The sequence below is a fragment of the Acipenser ruthenus genome, chromosome 17 (assembly GCF_902713425.1).
Source record: "Acipenser ruthenus chromosome 17, fAciRut3.2 maternal haplotype, whole genome shotgun sequence".
In the NCBI taxonomy this organism is placed as follows: Eukaryota; Metazoa; Chordata; class Actinopteri; order Acipenseriformes; family Acipenseridae; genus Acipenser; species Acipenser ruthenus.
In genome coordinates, this window is record NC_081205.1 from 14,308,244 (window position 1) to 14,330,074 (window position 21,831).

The window sequence follows — 21,831 nt, forward strand, 5'->3', positions numbered from 1 at the left end:
ACAAAACAGACTCATCATGCTTAATCCAATTTACCTTATCAGAGCTGACACTCAGTTTCTTCCCAGTCACAGCCCCTCCATTTCTCTCCTTCGCCGGAGCGGATTCCTCCGACATCACCTCCTCCTGGCGCCGGCTCTCCCCGGTCTCTCTCTCGGGCTCGCTGGGGTTGGGGATGCCGCTGGTCACGTACTCTTCCAGGCACACAAGCTTCAGTTTTTTGAGGAGCTCGTCGGTCTCCGGGTCGACCACCACGAGTTTGAGCACGGTGGTCTGCTCTTTTATCCGCGACACCACTTGCTGGTGGCTCTCGTTCTCTACGTTCACGCCATTGACGAACGCCAGCCGGTCCCCAGCGCGCAGACCCGATTTCTCTGCCGCGGAGTCCGGCTCGACCAGCCGGATGAATTGGCCTATCTTCCCTTTCTCGCCGTGGAGATGAAAGCCGTAGCCGTTTGCTCCTTTTTCCAGAGAGCAGAGTCTTGGCCGAAGGGATTCTGAGTTGCTAGACATTCTCCTTAGTATATACTTTACACCGGACGAAGTCTAAACTCTAGTGATAAACCAATAAAATAAAAGCTCAAAAATATATCATGAAATTTTTAAGCCACCTAAAAAAAACAGTAGAACTGTTTAACAAGAAAATGCGTTGAAAAACAAATTAACTTTCCGTGAAACCAAACAAAAAATGTGTAGGCGTCTGCAGATGCCTCGGCGAGTTAAGTGTTTCTGATTGCTCACCAGATGCCTCTTAAAACTTTGTTGTATTTCAGTTTACACTCCCTAAGAGTCCCAGTCCAATCGCCTGCAATCTGCTGAAATTAACCTCTTTGAGTATATAAAGGAACGAAGCGTCACCTGAAATGACAGATGAACTGACCAATCAGATGTCGTAAAGTATAGTAACAAAAGACAAGGACCAATGAACAGTGGGGGGTGGTCATTTCAATATTGGCAGCGCCCACCGCAGATTAAATGTTATCGTTAGACAGAGGAAGTGAGACTTTGTAAAGTTCACTTTTTCCCTGGTTTTGTAACATTTGATGTGTGCTGCCGTGTGTTGCAGCTTTTCTTGCGGTTTTGCAATACAGTACGCAGCCCGTATCTATAGAACAGAATCTATAGAAAAGGGTTTTGGAGATTCTCCTTATACAAACCAATATGACCCACAGTGTCTGCTGGTTTTCATTCCAACTGAGCTCTCAGTGACTTAACTAGACCCTTAATTGAACGGATAATTTGCTTAATTAGAGCTTTTTAATTGTTTTAAGCTCTTAGCAGTTGCAGAGTTCAAGTTAATCATAAAAATGTTATAGCTAACTATAATCTGCAATTGTTTAAGAGCTGAAAGCAATTCCTTTATAGTATGTAGTGGATTACAAGTGCACAGAACATGAGTAGAAGGGCTACATGTAGAAATACAGCATACCTGGATAGTAAACAATCCTTTATTTATATATATATATATATATATATATATATATATATATATATATATATATATATATATATATATATATATATATATATATATATATATAGTTCAAGTTTCGGTGTATTTTACGATGGTTGATTTAATTGAAGGTTGGCATATTATGTGTATGAAACTCCCCCGAGTAGCAGCAGTATTCACAGGGTCCAGTCCAAGCAAGGCCCATGAACCATGCCTTATTCTCAGTTATTACCACCAAGCGTGACGCTAAAAGCTCCACTGGTTATTGAGTTGGTATTTCTTTAGAGTTCCTTATGAGGTGGTTTGTGGTCCTGCAAGGCTGGTGCTGCTGGTGTTTGGAGACTTCCCTCACTTTAACCACTATAACTCCTGAGTGCTGTGGGGATATGCTGGGCTGTACTGGAACCACTGCCTGTACCCACCAGCACACAGTCTACCGAGCCCTGTACCGCAGCACATGTGAAACCAAATCCTTTCTGCTTTGCGGACACACACATGCATCCAATAAGACATTTTATTAACCTCAGCACCCTGGCCAGAGTCCCAAAAGGAGATTCACTTCCCCACCCTCAGAGTCTCTGGAAGTCCTATAGAATTAGTAGCAATGTGTGTACAGTTATAGGAGCTGGACAGTTCATTCAGAAGTGCCTGCCACACTGTAATAGCACACACTTTGAACCTGGGCTCATCAGACCCTTTGGTTTGTTAAGCTAATGGAGCCAGGCAGCCAGGATGCTGCACACTTTGATGGGGGAGGACTGACAATAGGGCATGTGCTTCTGTTTTTACACAATGAGGTGCCAGCAAAGTGAGGAGAGGAAGGCAAGTAACCCGAAAGCAACGTCCACTGAGCCGAGCACAGCAAGACTGTGAGGCTGACAGGGGCCAGCGCCCAGTCTCAGAAGGGAGGCAGACAGAATGCTAAAGTGCTGAATCAAATGTGCACTGAATAATCAAAGACAGAGGAACTGAAATCCAAAAAGCAACTGGAAATCATTCCATTACTGCTTCAGCAGTCTCTTATGAACTGTACCATTGTGAAGTACAGCAGCTTTTAGATCAGCCACTGCCTGCTCAATGGAGCGATGGAGTTTGCTGTTTCAGGAGCCCATGTGAAGTTTAATACAAACCCCTCATTACCCTTATTCTGTAGGTGAAGTCCATTCATACCGCTAGCACACTATAGATTCACTCCCTGAGCAGCAGGTATTAGAACTCCACCTGAACACCTGATGCACAGAAGCTGAGTGTATCTTATGAGTGTTTGAAAATATGGATATACTGTATTAATAATGGGGTCCTAAACCAGACAACTGCAGAATATGGAGAATTGTGAAACAGTGTCAAGTCGCCACCTGCTGGTTCACATTCCTACAGGATGCTTGAATAATGCTTGAAGTTAATCAGCAATCTTTGCCAGGTCCATACCGTCAGTGTACAGTAGCTGATGTTTCCTGGCTTTAAACATGTAAAAGAAACAGTGCATTAAGAATAATGTCCTTACTTCGTAAGCATACTGGAACCATATTCTCAAGTCTCTGTTGTTTTACTTTGTTTTCCTGCCGAAGGATTTAACTTCACTTCCTGTGAAGCAGGTATTAGGGCCCTGCCTAGTGCTAGGGTGACCATCCGTCCCTAATTGGGCGGGACATTCCCGAAATGTAAAGATCAAGTCCCAAATTCCTAGACACAGTGCAATCTTAAAGTTCAGTGCCACAGTCAAACCATAGCATATCTGTTTATAGCACATCACAGCGCCGCCCCTGAAGCATTATTTTGCAATGCTTTACACTCACTCGCTCACCAGCTGAAACAATAAAAAAAAATGATGTATATATCTTGATTCAGCTATCCCCCCATGTTTTGCATTTTGAAAAGGTGGTCACCCTACCTAGTGCACTCAATCCTAGGCTTTCACAGACCTTGATCAGCACTAGTCTTGGATTACCTGATGTTACTTTAGGTAAAGTAGTCCAAGATTAGTGCTTATCGGGGTCTGTGAAACCAGCCTTATGTGCTGTTCCAGGTCATTGTGCCCAGTGCAGTTCTATAGCGTTTTGTTCTAGGTCTGCACCCTGTACAGCACAGCACGTCGGAGTCTTGTTCTAGGTAACTCTCTTGTGTGCAGTACAACGCTTGAGTTACCATAACATTGTTCTAGGTCATCGTCACTTCTACAGCTGGTTTTACAGACCCCTATTAGTCTTGGACTACTTCATGTTATTTTAGGAAAGGTAGTTTAAGATTAGTGCTGATCAGGGTCTGTGAAGCCACCAGCTAGTGTGGGTTTGTCCTTCTTTCTTAACTATAGTACCATTTGATTCTCCACACCAGGGGTATTATCTGGGTGTTGACAGATGGAACTTGCCTACACTGTATCTAAATTCAAACAAGCTGTGACTGTATTACTGTATGGAACTATTTCGGAAAACAATATATCTCTAGTCAATCCTTCTAGGCTTTTGTTGAACACAGTTTGTGTTTACCTTTGCATTATTCACTTTCGCCTGGCCTAGTTTCCATTTTTCTTTAATACGTGTAAAACTACCTGCAGTAAATTGAATGGCACAGTTTAAAGGATGGGCGGGGCCTTGTACTGGTATATTCCATTCATTTTAAAAAGCATTACCTTTGAATTCGATATTAAATAGTAAAGCGCTTTGTGGCGACCTGTCGTGAAAGGCACTATATAAAAATAAAATGTATTGATTGATTGAATAACAGTGGAAGGAGCCTGGAGCAGCACATTTTTACACCTGATTCAAACATAATAAAACAATCACAAATATTCCAGAATTAGGGATTTCTATAATATCTAGTCTGGACACAGCACCTGATTCAAACATAATAAAACAATCACAAATATTCCAGAATTAGGGGTTTCTAGAATATCACATTAATGTACTTTATAACTGCTCTTATCTGTAGTCAGTAGAAAATAAGATCAAATCAAATAACAGCAAAATAAAGAATACAGTAAATAATTACATTAAAGAGCAAGTTCGACTTGTAGTTAAACTCATAGTAAAAATATTTGCTTAGACGAGTAAAGTCCAATAAGAGAATGTAGTAAGTATGATAAGTGGATAAGAATGATTTAAAATAACAGCAATTACAAAAAACATGAATACAGATACCTATAAGAGTAAAATAAAGTACAAGATACAGGAAATAGTTATAATTAAGAGCAGTAGTAGAATACAGCAAAGTTGATGCAAGTACTGGTACAATTGGGTGCCAAATAGTCCAGTATGGTCGAGAGTTGTGAGGTTTCCAGATGCTGTCTGAAAAGGTGTGTCTTGAGAAGGTGCTGGAAGGTGGTCAGGGACTGAGCAGTCCTGATATCCGTGGGTAGGTTGTTCCACCACTGAGGGGCAAGGGAGGAGAAGGAGCAGGCTCTGGAGGTGGGGGAGCAGAAGGGGGTACAGCTAATCTGCCGGTGGTGGAGGAGCAGAGAGGGCGAGAGGAGGTGTAGGGAGAAATTATAGTCTGGAGCTAGGAGGGAGCAGAAAGGTCGAGACAGTGATAGGTAAGTACAAAAGTTTTGAATTGGATGCAAGCGGTGATAGGGAGCCAGTGGAGGGAGCGGAGCAGTGGTGTAGCATGGGAGAAACAAGGAAGGGAAAAGACAAGGTGAGTAGCAGAGTTTTGGATGAGCTGGAGCAGATGGATAGAAGAGGCAGGGAGGCCGGCCAGGAGGGAGTTGCAGTAGTCAAGGTGGTACAGTACCAGGGCCTGAACTAGTTGTGTGGGGCAGTCAGTGAGGAAGGGGCAAATTCTGCAAATGTTGCTGAGGAAGAAACAACAGGAGCGTGCCAGAGTAGAGATGTGCTGAGAGTAGGAGAGGGAGGGATCGAGGGTAACGTTGAGGTTCTTGGTGGATGAGGAGGGAGAGAGAGTAGTGGATTCAAGAGGAATAGAGATAGAGAGATCAGCAGTGGGGGAGGAAGAGGGGGAAAGAAAAGGAGGTCTGATTTGGAGAGGTTGAGTTTGAGATGATGCAAGTGCATCCAGGAGGAGATGGCCAAGCGACAGGTAGAGATACAGGAGGAAATGTCTGAGTCAGTGGGGGGAAAGGAGAGGAAGATCTGGGCATCATCAGCATAGAAATGATACAAGAAGCCATGGGAGGAGATGACAGGACCCAGGGAGCGTGTAGAGAGAAAACAGCAGGGGTCACAGGACTGAACCTTGGGGCACACCTGTCAAAAGAGGGCAGGAGATAGAGGGTGAGCCTTGCCAGGACACCCGGTACATGTGCTCAGGGAGGTAGAAGGACAACCAGGCATGAGCAGTGCTGGGGAGTCCTAGGTCAGCGATGGAGGACAGCAGAAGAGTGGTTGACAAAGGCAGCAGAGAGGTTGAGGAGAATTAGGACAGAGAAGAGGGAAGCAGCACAGGCAGAGAGTTAGTGACGAAGAGATGAGCAGTTTCAGTGGAGTGTGCCAGATGAGAACCAGATTGGTGGGGATCAAGCAGAGAATGTGTTTACAGGAACGCAGAGGGCAGGCGGTGTACCACTTGCTTGAGGGTTTTAGAGAGGAAAGGGAGAAGGGAGACAGGATGGTAGTTTTTTTAAGATGGGTGTGATGCAGGCCTGTTTGAAGGCAGAGGGGAATGAGCAGAGGTGTTGAGAAGAAGAGAAATGAAAGGGAGTAGAGAAGGGGCAGCAGCCTGGAAGAGGTGAGTGGGTCCAGCGAACATGTGGTGGGTTTATGGCTCTGGAGCAGGAAGCAAAGATCTGAACCCAAGGGGTGAAAACGAGGAGGAGGGTAGATTAGTAAGTGTTGCAGAGGGTGATGGGGAGTGAGTGTGCAGAGGACAGGGGTGGGTGGGGAAGGAGGCGAGGTATTGAAGAGTTTGCAGATGTCAGTGATTTTGAAGGAGGCAAAGTCATCAGCCGAGATAGAGGAAGGTGGAAAAGGGGAGATGGCCAAGGAGGGAAGAGAAGGTAGAGAAAAGTTTACAAGGATTGTTAGTAGGAGACTAAATGATAGAGTGGAAGTAGGAGCATTTGGCAGATGTGAGTGTAGGAGAGACGGAAGAGAAGAGCGAGCGATACAGATCCAAGGCAGCAGGGAGATTGGTTTTCTTCCATTTCTTTTGAGCACAGTTCGGTACAAGCTGAGTGGAGCACGGAGGAGAGCCGGGCTGGGGCGGGGAAGGGAGGGGCGGGCAGGTCGAGGCAGGTGAGGGAGTCGAGGGTGGAGGTGGCTGAGTTTACAGAGAGTTGGGAGGAGTCGATAGAGGGGAGGTGTGAGAGCAGCAGAGGAGAAGACCGAGGGGGAGAGAGAACAGAGGTTTCGACAGAAGGTTAACAAGGGGGTTGGCAGAGTAGGAAGGGATGGGACCGAAAGAGAGAAGGAGATCAAGTAGTGATCAGAGATATCAAGAGGAGTGAGCGAGAGGGTGGGGGGAAAGCAGTCCCTGGTGAAGACGAGGTCCAGTTGATGTCCCGCTGTGTGAGTGGGGAGAGAGGGGGAGAGGCAGGAGATCAGGTTAGAGGAGTTAGATTTGTAGTGGCAGGGAGAAGTCAGAGGACAGGAACAAGAGGAGAGGATTATGGGGATATTAAAGTCAGTCATGGTAGGGAGCAGTGGAGGAAAGGAAGTAGAAATGGCTACGGGAGAGGGTGGGGCCAAGAGGGAGGCGAAAACAGACAGGCACAAGAAGAGTGAGAGCATTAAATAATAAAAAGAAAGAAATGTATGCCAGCCTGGCCTGGAGTTGGAGCCTTCACGTTCGATGCTTGGATAGAAAATTTTGCAGCCGGTCCTCGTTGGCCTGTCCTCGTGTGGACTACCACAGCTTACAGACTACCGGCCCTTTGGTGATGAGGCCCTTCAGTGAGATGGTGCACTATTACAGAATCAGTTAGGGTTTTTCTATAATATCAAAAAAAATTACCAGACGCGCCTGGACGGAGCAATTAAATCAATTTAAACTTGATAGTAACTTGCTATTACCCTCTCCCCCTTTTTAACTATTAGCTATCCTATTTGAAGGTCAGTTGTATATCATTTGAAACAAAAAATCATTGAACTTCACCTCCATTTTTCCTATACCGTCTCCTGTTCCGCATAGAGAGGATATGTGGTCTGCTGCTTCATGTTAGTTTATAGTTAATGGATTTAAATGATTATTGCTAGTACAATAAACAGAGGCAGTTACTTGTTTAAAGGGTGCAGTCTTACACGTGAGGTAGCTTTACAGAACTCTAAATGAAATCTTTACAACTATGTGACATGATGAACTCTAAATGAAACCTTTACAACTATGTGACATGATGAACTCTAAATGAAACCTTTACAACTATGTGACATTATTATTATTATTATTTGTTTATTTAGCAGATGCCTTTATCCAAGGCGACTTACAGAGACTAGAGTGTGTGAACTATGCATCAGCTGCAGAGTCACTTACAATTACATCTCACCCGAAAGACAGAGCACAAGGAGGTTAAGTGACTTGTTCAGGCTCACACAATGAGTCAGTAGCTGCGGTGGGATTTGAACCGGGGACCTCCTGCTTAGAAGCTCTTTTCTTTAACCACTGGACCACACAGCCTCCTATACATGATGAACTCTAAATGAAACCTCTACAACTATGTGACATGATGAACTCTAAATGAAACCTTTACAACTATGTGACATGATGAACTCTAAATGAAACCTTTACAACTATGTGACATGATGAACTCTAAATGAAACCTTTACAACTATGTGACATGATGAACTCTAATTGAAACCTTTACAACTATGTGACATGATGAACTCTAAATGAAACCTTTACAACTATGTGACATGATGAACTCTAAATGAAACCTTTACAACTATGGGACATGATGAACTCTAAATGAAACCTTTACAACTATGTGACATGATGAACTCTAAATGAAACCTTTACAACTATGTGACATGATGAACTCTAAATGAAACCTTTACAACTATGTGACATGATGAACTCTAATTGAAACCTTTACAACTATGTGACATGATGAACTCTAAATGAAACCTTTACAACTAGGTGACATGATGAACTCTAAATGAAACCTTTACAACTAGGTGACATGATGAACTCTAAATGAAACCTTTACAACTATGTGACATGATGAACTCTAAATTATACCTTTACAACTATGGGACATGATGAACTCTAAATTATACCTTTACAACTACCTGGCCTGGTTTCAAAAACAAGAAATGTTTCCATGTTCTCAAGTTTGAAATATGTACTGGTTGTGAAATCGATTTAGTAAAGCAATCTAGTTTTCTGTAAATATATTCTACATGACATGAAAAGGGGCCATTTTGTGTTCTTGTCTATTGAATGGGTAACTCCCTCTTTCATTGCATGATTGAAGTGTACACACCCTTCCTATTTGTAGGTTTGGAAACAACACAATGATGTCATTGATTTTACTGACCACAGAATGCTCCTGTAAACAAGCATACCCCTTAGAGACCCCACATAAAACAAGCTTCTGACTGAGCTTCTTCACTGCTGCTACTTTCTGGTGTCTCAAGCTCAGCGTGGGGCCTGGAGAATCAGCTGCTGCAGTGCATGACGTGGCTCAGTAGGGGCGCTCTCTCTCTTTCCTATGAGCCAGAGCTCGAGCAGGGAATGGTTTGGATGTACTCTGTGGACGGTACAATATCCCAGGTACTGCACTCTTTGTTAGCCCGTGTACAGTACAATATCCCAAGCACTGCACTCTTTGTTAGCCCCTGTGTACAGTACAATATCCCAAGCACTGCACTCTTTGTTAGCCCCTGTGTACTCTGTGGACAGTCCAATATCCCAGGCACTGCACTCTTTGTTATCCCCTGTGTACTCTGTGGAGAGTACAATATCCCATGTACTGCACTCTTTGTTAGCCCCTGTGTACTCTGTGGAGAGTACAATATCCCATGTACTGCACTCTTTGTTAGCCCCTGTGTACTCTGTGGACAGTGCAATATCCCAGGTACTGCACTCTTTGTTAGCCCCTGTGTAAAGTACAATATCCCAAGCACTGCACTCTTTGTTAGCCCCTGTGTACAGTACAATATCCCATGCACTGCACTCTTTGTTAGCCCATGTGTACTCTGTGGACACTACAACATACCAGGCACTGCACTCTTTTTTAGGCCCTGTGTCCTGGCCAAACCCCAAACCTGCAAGTCACTGCAATCATAAAGTGTAGTATAAACCTGCGGGACCCAGGTCACCACCTGACTACTTTAAAAACGTAAGTAGTGTCATGAAAACAAGCAATGAAATACTGAATTGCAGCTGTGCAGTAGACATCATAATTCAACACCACCAAAAACAAGCTTTAGATTTTTTATTATATTATTAATTATATACAAACACAATTTAAAACATTCAAATTCACAGTTGTTGTCTACTCGTCCGTCCCCCCCATCTCACTCCCCCCTGGTAACTCTGTATGACAAGTTATGCTTCCAGAGAAGCCACAATTTCTACAGTTGGCTGCCAATGGCTTGATATTCAATGACAAGCTACAGCTTCCGTGTTCCATCCCTGTTCTGTGACAACACACCCACGGGTCTGTATTATCTGTTTTACACCAAAGACTACAGGGTCACTGTACAGCAGGTAGAGAATCTCACACAGTAAGATCTAGATTATGGGTAACAGCAGGGCTGTGCAGATACTCACACTTTCAAAGTAATTCCGTTTAAGATATTTTTGTCGGCAGGTATTATATGAAACCAAACACACCTTTTTAAGAAAAGCTGAATTTCCCTCACCTATACTAAATAGCAATTATCTTCCACATGAAGTGATTTAAAACCATCTTAAAATGGAATACATGCAAGTATCTGCACACGCCTAGTTCGCCATTATGGCAATGAATGTTGTAAGTTCTTGTTTCTTATTTAGGATTTCAGTTAAGGCAACGACAGCTTCAACATTTCAACCACAACCACCACCGCAAAATAATATCTTAAAAATGTGATGCCCTCGAAATAGCACCTTAAAACTGTGATGCCATCTCACGTCACGATTCAGGATGCACAGAAGCAAAACCCAACACGCCTCCCCTTCCAGTGTAATTCGATTCATTCACTTCTCATTGGGTTTTATTAACATACACAAGTCATTGTAGTTCTCAGCTAAGATGAAAACTGACAGCCTTTTTGCCAAGAACATCCACATCTCTTTGAACCACGCAGTATGTCCTAGCTGAACTAGCTCCTTCATCTTAACCTCCAAAACCTCTCTTTTCTGTTCTGTACTTCTTTATATGGTTCTCTGTCAGCCAATAACATATTTCTGTTAAACCTGCCTGTGCAGTGGTGAAAGAGAAACAGAGATGTGTGAGAAAGTCGATGTCAATGAGATGTAAAGCTTGCTTATTCATCTGTAATAATTAGAATCAAAGTAATCAATCACACCACACTGGGGGTACAATCAACAGGTCTATCTTCATTCCCAGTCACTATGTATTTAGGGAAATAGTAGGAAGGGACATAATAATAATAAAAAAAAAGAAACGTCAAAAACACACTGTAAAGCTCTTGTTGTCTGACAAAGGAATTCCTGCCTAAGATTGTCACTTTGAAAAATAGTGTGGCACTTGAACAAGGCAAGCAGATATTTTGGTACAAAATAGCAAAAACACATTGACAACATTAAAAATATATACTGTATATATGTTTCTACAATTAGAAATCTGATTATTATACTACCCCATAACATTCAAAAAGAGTCCGATACTGATAGAAAAGAATAGGGAGGCAAGCGGCAAACATTCCCAAAAGGAAAACGAAACTGCATCTAAGCATATTCATACTCTGACGTTTGGGCTCATTGATTATTTTTAAAAAGTCTTTGAAAAGAGAGCAAGGAAATTCTGCTTTCCCTGTTTCTGGGGGGAAGACACGTCCATCCACTGCAGTCAGAACACTGGGAGCCAGAGTAAAGCCCCTGAAGGTGTGTCCAGCGGAGAGGATATATTGGCACTGCCTCACTAGCTCTAGCACACAGGACAGTACAGTAGAGTACAGTACAGTACAGTACAGTACATGCTCCAGCTCTTATTGAATCATCCCATACTGGAGCTATCACAAAGACACACTGAACCCCATGTGGCCTCACTTTGTACTGCGCTGTACAATAAAACAACAATCATTGCAGATCACACCTAATAACAGAAAGGGAAAGACAAGCATGAGTGCAATGGCAATCCACCAGTGGACCCGTTAGCCACCCTCATCCCTCGGGAAATACTGTCCTGAGCCATTGCTGTGATCATGCTCAGAGAGAAAGCAGTGTTACAATAGTCATGCTGCAGATTCACAATACAGTTCCCCACTATCTGTGTGCTGTGAAGATGGGGTGTACAGACAAGGTTGCCATCTTTACTGAACCTGGATGAATGATCCACCGCACAAGACAAAGCAAAGAAATCTTTCAAGGATCCCAGCAATGTCAGACAGATGAACCAATGAAAAACCTGAACTCGCCCGAACCACCCCACTCCTCCATGGATCCAGGCATAGCCGTGGCAGTGAACACATTTCATGAGAACTGTGAGCCCCACTCCTTCTCTCCTGATTGGCTTTAAGAGCAGTAGTTGGTCTTTCCTGAAGACAGAACACACGAGGAAGCAGGAAGTATTTTAGGCTACCCTGTTGGGAACAGTCCAGGGAAGGATCAATGTTACCAGCCGTGTGCACTGTGTGTGTGTGTGTGTGTGTGCCTGCTTTTCAAGAAGTAATGTGCAATTATTGTTAGAAATAGCAGGCCAAGTGCCAAGTAAAAATCTCATTACAAGCAAAAAAAACATTAAAAAGGGTTAGTCATTTCAGCCACAATATTTATCTCCAGAGAATATCCGATTGTGAACTTCAAATTCTGCATTCCCCCCTCCCCCCCCCCCCCCCCACCTCCCATTATTGAACAGGACCCTCCCCTTCCACAAACAGTATGGCACATATCCCCCTCTCTCCTCCTCATGCACTGCCCTCATACAGCACAGCCAGGCCCCTGTAAGATCTCTCTGAGCATGCCGTCGGACAGGCTCTCTTAATGCAGGCCTGTGCTACATGAACCCACAGCAGCTCGTCGTCTTCTTCTGTGACTCAATGTAGTCGTGGATGTGGAAGCTGGGCTCGTTCGGCTGCTGCACACATCTGTGTTTCAATTCCCTAGGGATGAAAAAGAAAACAGACACAAGGGTCACACTGTACAGTGCAGTCCATATCCACCGTAATGGATACAATCAGGACTTCACAGTGCAGTCCATATCCACCGTAATGGATACAATCAGGACTTTACAGATTTACAGATAGTAAAAACCTTGACATGTACCTCCACAGCATGTAGAAAGGTATATGACAAAACATATACACGTACAAAAGTTGACATTGTTGAAGCTTTCCTTTGTTTCACTTACTTTGCGACTGCAAGAAAAGCCAGTTCGACGTTCACTCCTGTTTTGGCACTCGTCTCCATGAAGGGAACTCCATACTCCTACAAAGCCATTCAACAGCAGCAGGGTTAGAGCAAGCAGACCTGGAATCCAAACTAATTGGGACCAGGCACTGGATAATCAAATTTCAACAAATAATATGTATGCAATTCTATTGCAAGCCTTTCATGCAAAGAAGACTCACTTACCCTGGCCAGCTTCTCTCCTTCCTCCCGCTTGATCACTCGCTCACTGCTCATGTCTGACTGTGAGAGAGAAAGGGAGGGAGAGGGAGAGAGGGAAGGAGAGAGAGGGGGAGGGGGAGAGAGGGAGGGAGAGAGAGAGAGGGAAGGAGAGGGAGGGGGAGAGGGAGAGAAAGGAGGGAGAGGGAAAGAGAAAGAAACAGTCAGTGCTACAATGTGAACATGTAGGGAGGGATCCCACTCATAGCTTTCACACATACTGAATATTACTATATTAGTCTTCATACTTAAACAGAATACAATATTCACTTTACAACCAGAGTGAAACTTTTAGTAGACAAAAGTTTTGACTCAAACTTCTTTCAAAAGATTGTCTGCTGTACTAAGAAGTTTATTTAGTTACACTTAAAATTGAACTGCCTTGTAAGTGAACCAACAAATTTGAGACACTACAAAATTTCGATGACCAAAACCAACATCAAGAGAACAAAATGATCAACATCCAGGACCCTCCAGGCAGCAAAAAGAAGGGAGGTCATGATTGTTGGGGACTCCATATTGAGAAACACAGCAAGATCAGTTTGCAGTTTTGACCCTCTCACTACAACAGTGTGCTGCCTTCCAGGAGCCTCTGTCAAGCACACCACTGAGAACGTGGACAGGCTACTAGAACGAACAGGAGACAACCCGGTAGTAGTCATCCACATTGGTACAAACAATATTGGAAGAGACAGGCCAAGATCCCTGCAAAATAAATTCAGAGAGCTAAGTAGGAAATTAAAAGACAAGACCAAAACTATTTTCTGGGATACTGCCGGCACCTTGCAAAGGACCATATGGACAGCTGGAAATACAAAATCAAAATGCATGGCTAAAATAGTGGTGCACACAGGAAAGCTTCACCTTTCTTGAACATTGGAGCACATTCTACAACAAGGACTATCTATATAGGCGGGACGGACTGCACTTAAACAGAAAGGGAACCAATCTACTCAGAGAAAGAATCCTTCAGGAGGTCCAGAAGCATTTAAACTAGAAAGGAAGGGGGGAGAAAACAAAAAAACAGAAGGGAGACCACATCAAACCAAAGCAACAACTCAGCTAAGACAGCTATTAAATGTATTTATCTTAATGCTAGAAGTCTCAGAAACAAAATGTTAGAACTTGAAGCTACTGCACTAACAAGTAACTACGATGTGATAGGTGTTACAGAAACTTGGTTGTCTGAGAGTGATGGAGACGAATATAATATTAGTGGGTACACACTGTATAGGAAAGACAGGCAGGACAGAAGAGGCGGAGGGGTAGCGCTATACATAAGAAATAGTCTTGAAGCCCAGGTGTTAAATCTGGATAAAGAAAACAAACGGCAAATCAATATGGGTCAGAATAATGGACAAAAATTCAAAGGGCATAATAATAGGACCATGCTATAGACCGCCAAATTCAGACGCCAAACTAAATAATCTGTTATACAATGACATAAGAAATGCGTGTAGAAAAGGAGAAGCCATACTAATGGGGGATTTCAACTTCCCCCATATAAAATGGGAGAACCCGATGGGGAGCATGACAGATTAAATTGAAATGGTGGAAATGACAAATGGCTGCTTCCTAACGCAATTTGTCAAGGCACAGACTAAAAGGGAGGCATGCCTTGATTTAGTCCTTTCAAATAACGAAGACAGAATAACTAAAACAGAGGTCAGAGAGCCATTGGCAAACTCGGACCACAACATGGTCTCATTTGAAGTGTTTTTTGAAACCCCAAAAGTAATGACTAAAGCTAAGGTTTACAATTTTAGAAAAGCAAACTATGAAGGTATGAAACAGAGACTAACAGAAGGAGATTGGAGTAAAATAGAGAAAACATCCACAGAAAAAGGATGGCTGTTTTTTAAAAATGTAGTACTAGAGGCACAAAACAATTATATCCCAAAAGTAGACAAATCTAAATCTAAAACAATATGGCCAAAATGGTTTAACAGATCAATTAAAAAAAATATGCAGTGAAAAAAGGCACTTTACAGAGCGTTTAAAAGGGACTAAAAACAAAGTACACAGAAAGAGTACTTGGAACTGCAAACACAAATCAAAAGGAAGTTAGAAAGGCCAAGAGAGAGATAGAAATCAATATTGCTAAGGGGGTTAAAACCAATTCCAAAATGTTTTTCCAATATTATAACAGCAAGAGAACATTCAAAGAGGAGGTTAAATGTTTAAGAGACACAAATGGCAAAATCATAGATGAAGAAAAAAAAAATAGCAAATATATTAATACTTTTCACAGGTTTTTACAAAGGAGGACACGGACAACATGCCCCACATGTCAACCTGTTTTTATCCAGTTTTAAATAACTTTAGCACAACAGAGGCAGAAGTGTTAAAGGGACTAGGAGCTCCTAAAATAAACAAATCCCCTGGGCCGGATGAGATCCTCCCAATAGTACTCAAAGAAATGGAAGATGTTATTTACTAACCACTAACCAAGATCATGCAACAGTCTCGTCACACAGGGGTTGTACCGACAAACTGGAAAATTGCAAACATAATACCGATCCACAGAAAGGGAGACAAAACCGAACCAGGTAATTACAGACCAATAAGCCTATTATTCTACTATATGGAAACTTATGGAAACTACAATAAGATCTAAAATGGAAAATTACCTATATGGTAACAGTATCCTGGGAGACAGTCAGCATGGTTTTAAGAAAGGGAGATCGTGTCTAACTAACCTGCTTGATTTTTTTGAGGATGCAACATCGACAATGGATAATTGCAAAGCATACGACATGGTTTATTTAGATTTCCAGAAAGCTTTTGACAAAGTCCCGCATAAAAGATTAATTCTCAAACTGAACGCAGTAGGGATTCAAGGAAATGCATGCACATGGATTAGGGAGTGGTTAACAGGTAGAAAACAGAAAGTACTGATTAGAGGAGAAACCTCAAAATGGAGCGAGGTAACCAGTGGTGTACCACAGGGATCAGTATTAGGTCCTCTGCTATTCCTAATCTACATTAATGATTTAGATTCTGGTATAGTAAGCAAACTTGTTAAATTTGCAGACGACACAAAAATAGGAGGAGTGGCAAACACTGTTTCAGCAGCAAAGGTCATTCAAAATGATCTAGACAGCATTCAGAACTGGGCAGACAAATGGCAAATGAAATTTAATAGAGAAAAATGTAAAGTATTGCACGCAGGCAATAAAAATGTGCATTATAAATGTCATATGGGAGATACTGAAATTGAAGAAGGGAACTATGAAAAAGACCTAGGAGTTTATGTTGACTCAGAAATGTCTTCATCTAGACAATGTGGGGAAGGTATAAAAAAAGGCCAACAAGATGCTCGGATATATTGTGAGAAGTGTTGAATTTAAATCAAGGGAAGTAAGATTAAAACTTTACAATGCATTAGTAAGACCTCACCTAGAATATTGTGTTCAGTTCTGGTCACCTCGTTAAAAAAGGATATTGCTGCTCTAGAAAGAGTGCAAAGAAGAGCAACTAGAATTATCCCGGGTTTAAAAGGCATGTCGTATGCAGACAGGCTAAAAGAATTGAATCTATTCAGTCTTGAACAAAGAAGACTACGCGGTGATCTGATTCAAGCACTCAAAATCCTAAAAGGTATAGACAATGTCGACCCAGGGGACTTGTTTTACCTGAAAAAAGAAACAAGGACCAGGGGTCACAAATGGAGATTAGATAAAGGGGCATTCAGAACAGAAAATAGGAGGCACTTTTTTACACAGAGAATTGTGAGGGTATGAAACCAACTCCCCAGTAATGTTGTTGAAGATGACACCCTGGGATCCTTCAAGATGCTGCTTGATGAGATTCTGGGATCAATAAGCTACTAACAACCAAACGAGCAAGATGGGCTGAATGGCCTCCTCTCGTTTGTAAACTTTCTTATGTTCTTAGTTTTTGTATAAAATAAATAAAAAAAGAGAAAGCTTTATTATATTACGTAACCAATCAGTGGGAGTGAGAGGAGGGCTTGCAAAATAAAGTAACAGCAATCAGATTCATTGTCTTGTGCTTTCCACACTTCAAAATCCACCACAATACCAAACACATATAAATGAAACCATTGTGTACTTTGAAAACAAAACTAAGTGAAAAGGTGACAGAGATATTTGGCTGATTTCTCATACAAGGTGCTGACTGGGGTCTGTAAACCAGCCGGTCTCTCCAGGCTGAGTCACTGTCTGCATCGACTACAAACCAGCCGGTCTCTCCAGGCTGAGTCACTGTCTGCACTGACTACAAACCAGCCGGTCTCTCCAGGCTGAGTCACTGTCTGCACTGACTACAAACCAGCCCGTCTCTCCAGGCTGAGTCACTGTCTGCACTGACTACAAACCAGCCCGTCTCTCCAGGCTGTGGAGAGAAAACAGTCACTGCCTGCACTGACTACCAAGTACCAGCAGAGGGCACCCTTTACCCAACAGTCCCAATAGAGGAAATGTGTTGTCTGTATGAAAGGAAAAGTGAAAGGCCTACCCACCTTGGTAATGGTAACTGCACAGTCAGCCCATGGTTTACTTTCCCAACTGAAAAGTCAGGAAATCAATCAATCAGCGCATAGCACTGGCCCCCCAAGCAAAGAGAGGTGAGGCTGAGGGGGCTGGTTCTCTGTTTGGATATGTATATGTAGATGTTGCATCTAAGGCTGTATCCACACTGGACGTGAGCAAATAATTCAGACGTCACTGGAGTCAAATGGGAGTCTCCACACTAGCAGCGAGCGATGTAAGTGAAGTTCAGAACATGTGTTTTGAGGCGTGTGTTTGACGTGTGTCAAGGGTGTTAACCTTGCTTCTGATTGGTCTTCACGACAATAAAAAAAAAATATATAGAAACAGGTTCTATTTTATCAATGTGAAATGTTCTCAAGGCAAATGAAATTTAATAGAGGAAAGTATAAGGTACTGCATGCAGGCAATAAAAATGTGCATTATAAATATAATATGGGAGATACTGAAATTGAAGAAGGAATCTATGAAAAAGACCTAGGAGTTTATGTTGACTCGGAAATGTCTTCATCTAGACAATGTGGGGAAGCTATAAAAAAGGCCAACAAGATGCTCGGATATATTGTGAAAAGTGTTGAATTTAAATCAAGGGAAGTAATGTTAAAATGTTACAATTAGTAAGACCTCACCTAGAATATTGTGTTCAGTTCTGGTCACCTCGTTACAAAAAGGATATTGCTGCTCTAGAAAGAGTGCAAAGAAGAGCGACCAGAATTATCCTGGGTTTAAAAGGTATGTCGTATGCAGACAGGCTAAAAGAATTGAATCTGTTCAGTCTTGAACAAAGAAGACTACGCGGTGATCTGATTCAAACATTCAAAATTCTAAAAGGTATTGACAATGTCGACCCAGGGGACTTTTTCGACCTGAAAAAGAAACAAGGACCAGGAGTCACAAATGGAGATAAGATAAAGGGGCATTCAGAACAGACAATAGGAGGCACTTTTTTACACAGAGAATTGTGAGGGTCTGGAACCAACTCCCCAGTAATGTTGTTGAAGCTGACACCCTGGGATCCTTCAAGAAGCAGCTTGATGAGATTCTGGGATCAATAAGCTACTAACAACCAAACGAGCAAGATGTGCCGAATGGCCTCCTCTCGTTTGTAAACGTTCTTATGTTCTTACTACTGGTACCACAAAAAAAAAAAAAAATACTACGACTACAACTGTACAATTACTACTAATATATAATAGCAATAAAACTGCTGGATATATGGGGATGTTCAATAACTCTACTCTTGCCGGAAGTCAGGGTGGTAACCTTTTATCAAAACAAGCCCTGTTTTGTAATGGGACAGCCCATCTCTAGTATATCCAATAGTAATGCACGGGCAGGGTCATGTATTTATTTCCACTCTTTTGGATTGTTGCCAAATCGTGTCTGGCGTGGATTGACATTTAGGGACTTCGCTCGCGTCGCTCTCTCCAGTGTGCAGCCTAATTTAGATATTTTTTAATGGTTCCGGCATATTATATATACAGTGCCTTGCAAAAGTATTCAGACCCCTGACCAATTCTCTCATATTACTGAATTACAAATGGTACACTGAAATTTCGTTCTGTTTGATATTTTATTTTAAAACACTGAAACTCAAAATCAATTATTGTTAGGTGACATTGGTTTTATGTTGGGAAATATTTTTAAGAAATATAAAAAACTGAAATATCTTGCTTGCATAAGTATTCAACCCCCACACATTAATATTTGGTAGAGCCACCTTTCGCTGCAATAACAGCTTTAAGTCTTAAGGGGTAAGGATGTACCAGCTTTGCACACAGTGTCACAGTGATTTTGGCCCATTCTTCTTGGCAGATTTGCTCCAGGTTGTTCAGGTTGGTTAGGCAACGCTTGTGGACCGCAATTTTCAAATAGTGCCACAGATTCTCAATGGGACTGAGATCAGGACTTTGACTGGGCCACTGTAGGACATTCACCTTTTTGTTCTTGAGCCACTCCAATGTTGCTTTGGCCTTGTGCTTGGGATCATTGTCCTGCTGAAAGGTGAATTTCCTCCCAAGCTTCAGTTTTTTAGCGGACTGAAGCAGGTTCTCTTGCAGTATTTCCCTGTATTTTGCTCCATCCATTCTTCCTTCAATTTTAACAAGATGCCCAGTCCCTGCTGATGAGAAGCATCCCCACAGCATGATGCTGCCACCACCATACTTCACTGTAGGGATGGTGTGTCTTGAGGCATGGGCAGTGTTAGGTTTGCGCCACACATAGCGCTTTGAGTTTTGGCCAAAAAGCTCTCTCTTGGTCTCATCTGACCACAAAACCTTTTCCCACATCGCAGGTGGGTCACTCTCATGCTTTCTGGCAAACTCCAGACGTGCTTTTAGATGGTACTTTTTGAGTAAAAGCTTCTTTCTTGCCACCCTCCCATACAGGCCAGTGTTATGCAGAGCTCTTGATATGGCTGACTGGTGCACCATTACTCCACTCACAGCCACTGAACTCTGTAGCTCCTTCAAAGTGATTGTTGGCCTCTCTGTGGCTTCTCTCACAAGTCTCCTTCTTGTTTGAGCGCTGAGTTTTGAGGGACGGCCTTTTCTTGGCAGTGCCTGGGTGGTGTGATGCAGCTTCCACTTCCTGATTATTAATCCAACTGTGCTCACTGGGATATCCAAACACTTGGATATTACTTGGATATTATTTTGTACCCTTTTCCTAATCTATGCCTTTGTATTACTTTATCTTTAACTTCTGTAGAATGCTCTTTGGTCTTCATTTTCCTTCAGATTCACAGCCTGACCAATGATGCTTCAACAGTGGAGTTTTTATCCAGAAAATGTGACAGCAACTTTAATGGTTCACAGGTGGAGGCCAATGGTAAGGTAATTGTGTCTCGTTAGGGCAATTTCTTTCATCGGTGTAAACTGGGAGCTTCCACAGCACAGGGGTTGAATACTTATGCAAGGAAGATATGTCAGTTTTTTATTTTTCTTAAAAATATTTCCCAACATAAAACCAATGTCACCTTACAATAATTGATTTTGAGTTTCAATATTTTAAAATAAAATATCAAACAGAACGAAATTTCAATGTACCATTTGTAATTCAGTAATATGAGAGAATTGGTTCAGGGATCTGAATACTTTTGCAAGGCACTGTATATATATGCACAATGTAGGTTGTGCTAACAAGCACTAGGACCATTACTGTAGTGATTTCAGCCTAACTTGGGCTCTGAACAATATGCATTGGCTGCCGCATGTACAGTTTACCGTTTTGCAGTACAGAAAAAACTGCACTCTTCCCCTTAAACCCTTGGAATCCAAACTTTATTGTCTTTTAAACAGTCATCCGTTTCCCGTTCTTTAGTAACAGCACCTTGTTGTAAATGTTTTTCTGCTGTGGACACTAATGCACTTGCTGCACCCAAGCCAATTACACAGAGTTTACACAGAGCAGACGCATATGTGATCATATCTGAAAACAAATAGGAACCAGACCAACTGTGTCCGCAGTTTTGGTAAGACGTATTTAAATCAACTGCCATGTAAGGATAATTGTTAGTGTGTGACAAGTTGCACATCTTTCATAGAAACCTGTGAGGGATGCAATGACAAGAAGACAGCTTCTAGATAACCATCGGTGAGTCTGAATCATGTGACCTTAGTTCCCTGTTTCACCACTGCCCCGCCCCCCCCCCCCCCCCAACTGAAAAACAGATGGTCTACTAACCTTGTTTCCGAGCAACATGATGACCACATCCTGCTGTGCATACTCATGTATTTCTGTGAGCCAGGCCTTAGCAACCACAAAAAGAAAGAGGAAGGTAAGTATCTCCATAGCAGAACACAGGCGTCCCCCTCCAGCAGTGAGGAGGGGTGAGAGCCGAGGACTGGGAGCACGGAGCTGAGCCCTTTCAATTGACTTGCATTAGGGGGTCTGAGATCAGTATCACATAGCAATATCAGAGACATCCTGGTGGCTTATTTGACCATTTGCAAAGTGTCTTTAAATAAATCAAGGGGTCAGCAGACAGTTCATGTCCACAATTGGAAGATTTGAAAATAAATACAAATCTCTTTAATATATATATATGTATATATAGATATAGGAGTTGACCCTTTTCAATTGTAATTAGTTTATACTTACCCTGATGTTATCAAAGGAGGACCTGCTGGTGATGTCATACAGCAGAAGTAGTGCTGCAGAGAAACCAACCTGTTAGCTTGTAATGCAGTAACACTCTACAG

The 21,831-nt window shown here is 42.3% G+C and overlaps 2 protein-coding genes across 4 annotated transcripts in view; both read right to left on the minus strand.

Moving 5' to 3' along the window:
- nherf1b (NHERF family PDZ scaffold protein 1b) overlaps positions 1 to 855 on the minus strand; it is a 60,638-nt gene extending 59,783 nt beyond the window's left edge. The window contains exon 1 of the mRNA XM_034038796.3: positions 35 to 855. Coding sequence (XP_033894687.3) covers positions 35 to 511 — 477 coding nt within the window. The 5' untranslated portion in view covers positions 512 to 855. The remainder of the gene's footprint in view (positions 1 to 34) is intronic.
- Positions 856 to 12,348: 11,493 nt separating this feature from the next.
- Positions 12,349 to 21,831, minus strand: part of LOC117423074 (ras-related protein Rab-37-like) — a 103,825-nt gene continuing 94,342 nt past the window's right edge. The window contains exons 5-9 of one of the 3 annotated variants that reach the window (XM_034038486.3): positions 21,731 to 21,783; positions 21,314 to 21,379; positions 13,083 to 13,139; positions 12,859 to 12,935; positions 12,349 to 12,610 (exon numbers count right to left, since the gene is read on the minus strand). In XM_034038486.3, coding sequence (XP_033894377.1) covers positions 12,505 to 12,610; positions 12,859 to 12,935; positions 13,083 to 13,139; positions 21,314 to 21,379; positions 21,731 to 21,783 — 359 coding nt within the window. In that variant the 3' untranslated portion in view covers positions 12,349 to 12,504. The remainder of the gene's footprint in view (positions 12,611 to 12,858; positions 12,936 to 13,082; positions 13,140 to 21,313; positions 21,380 to 21,730; positions 21,784 to 21,831) is intronic. The other 2 variants (XM_034038484.3, XM_034038487.2) reach the window with 2 other exon arrangements.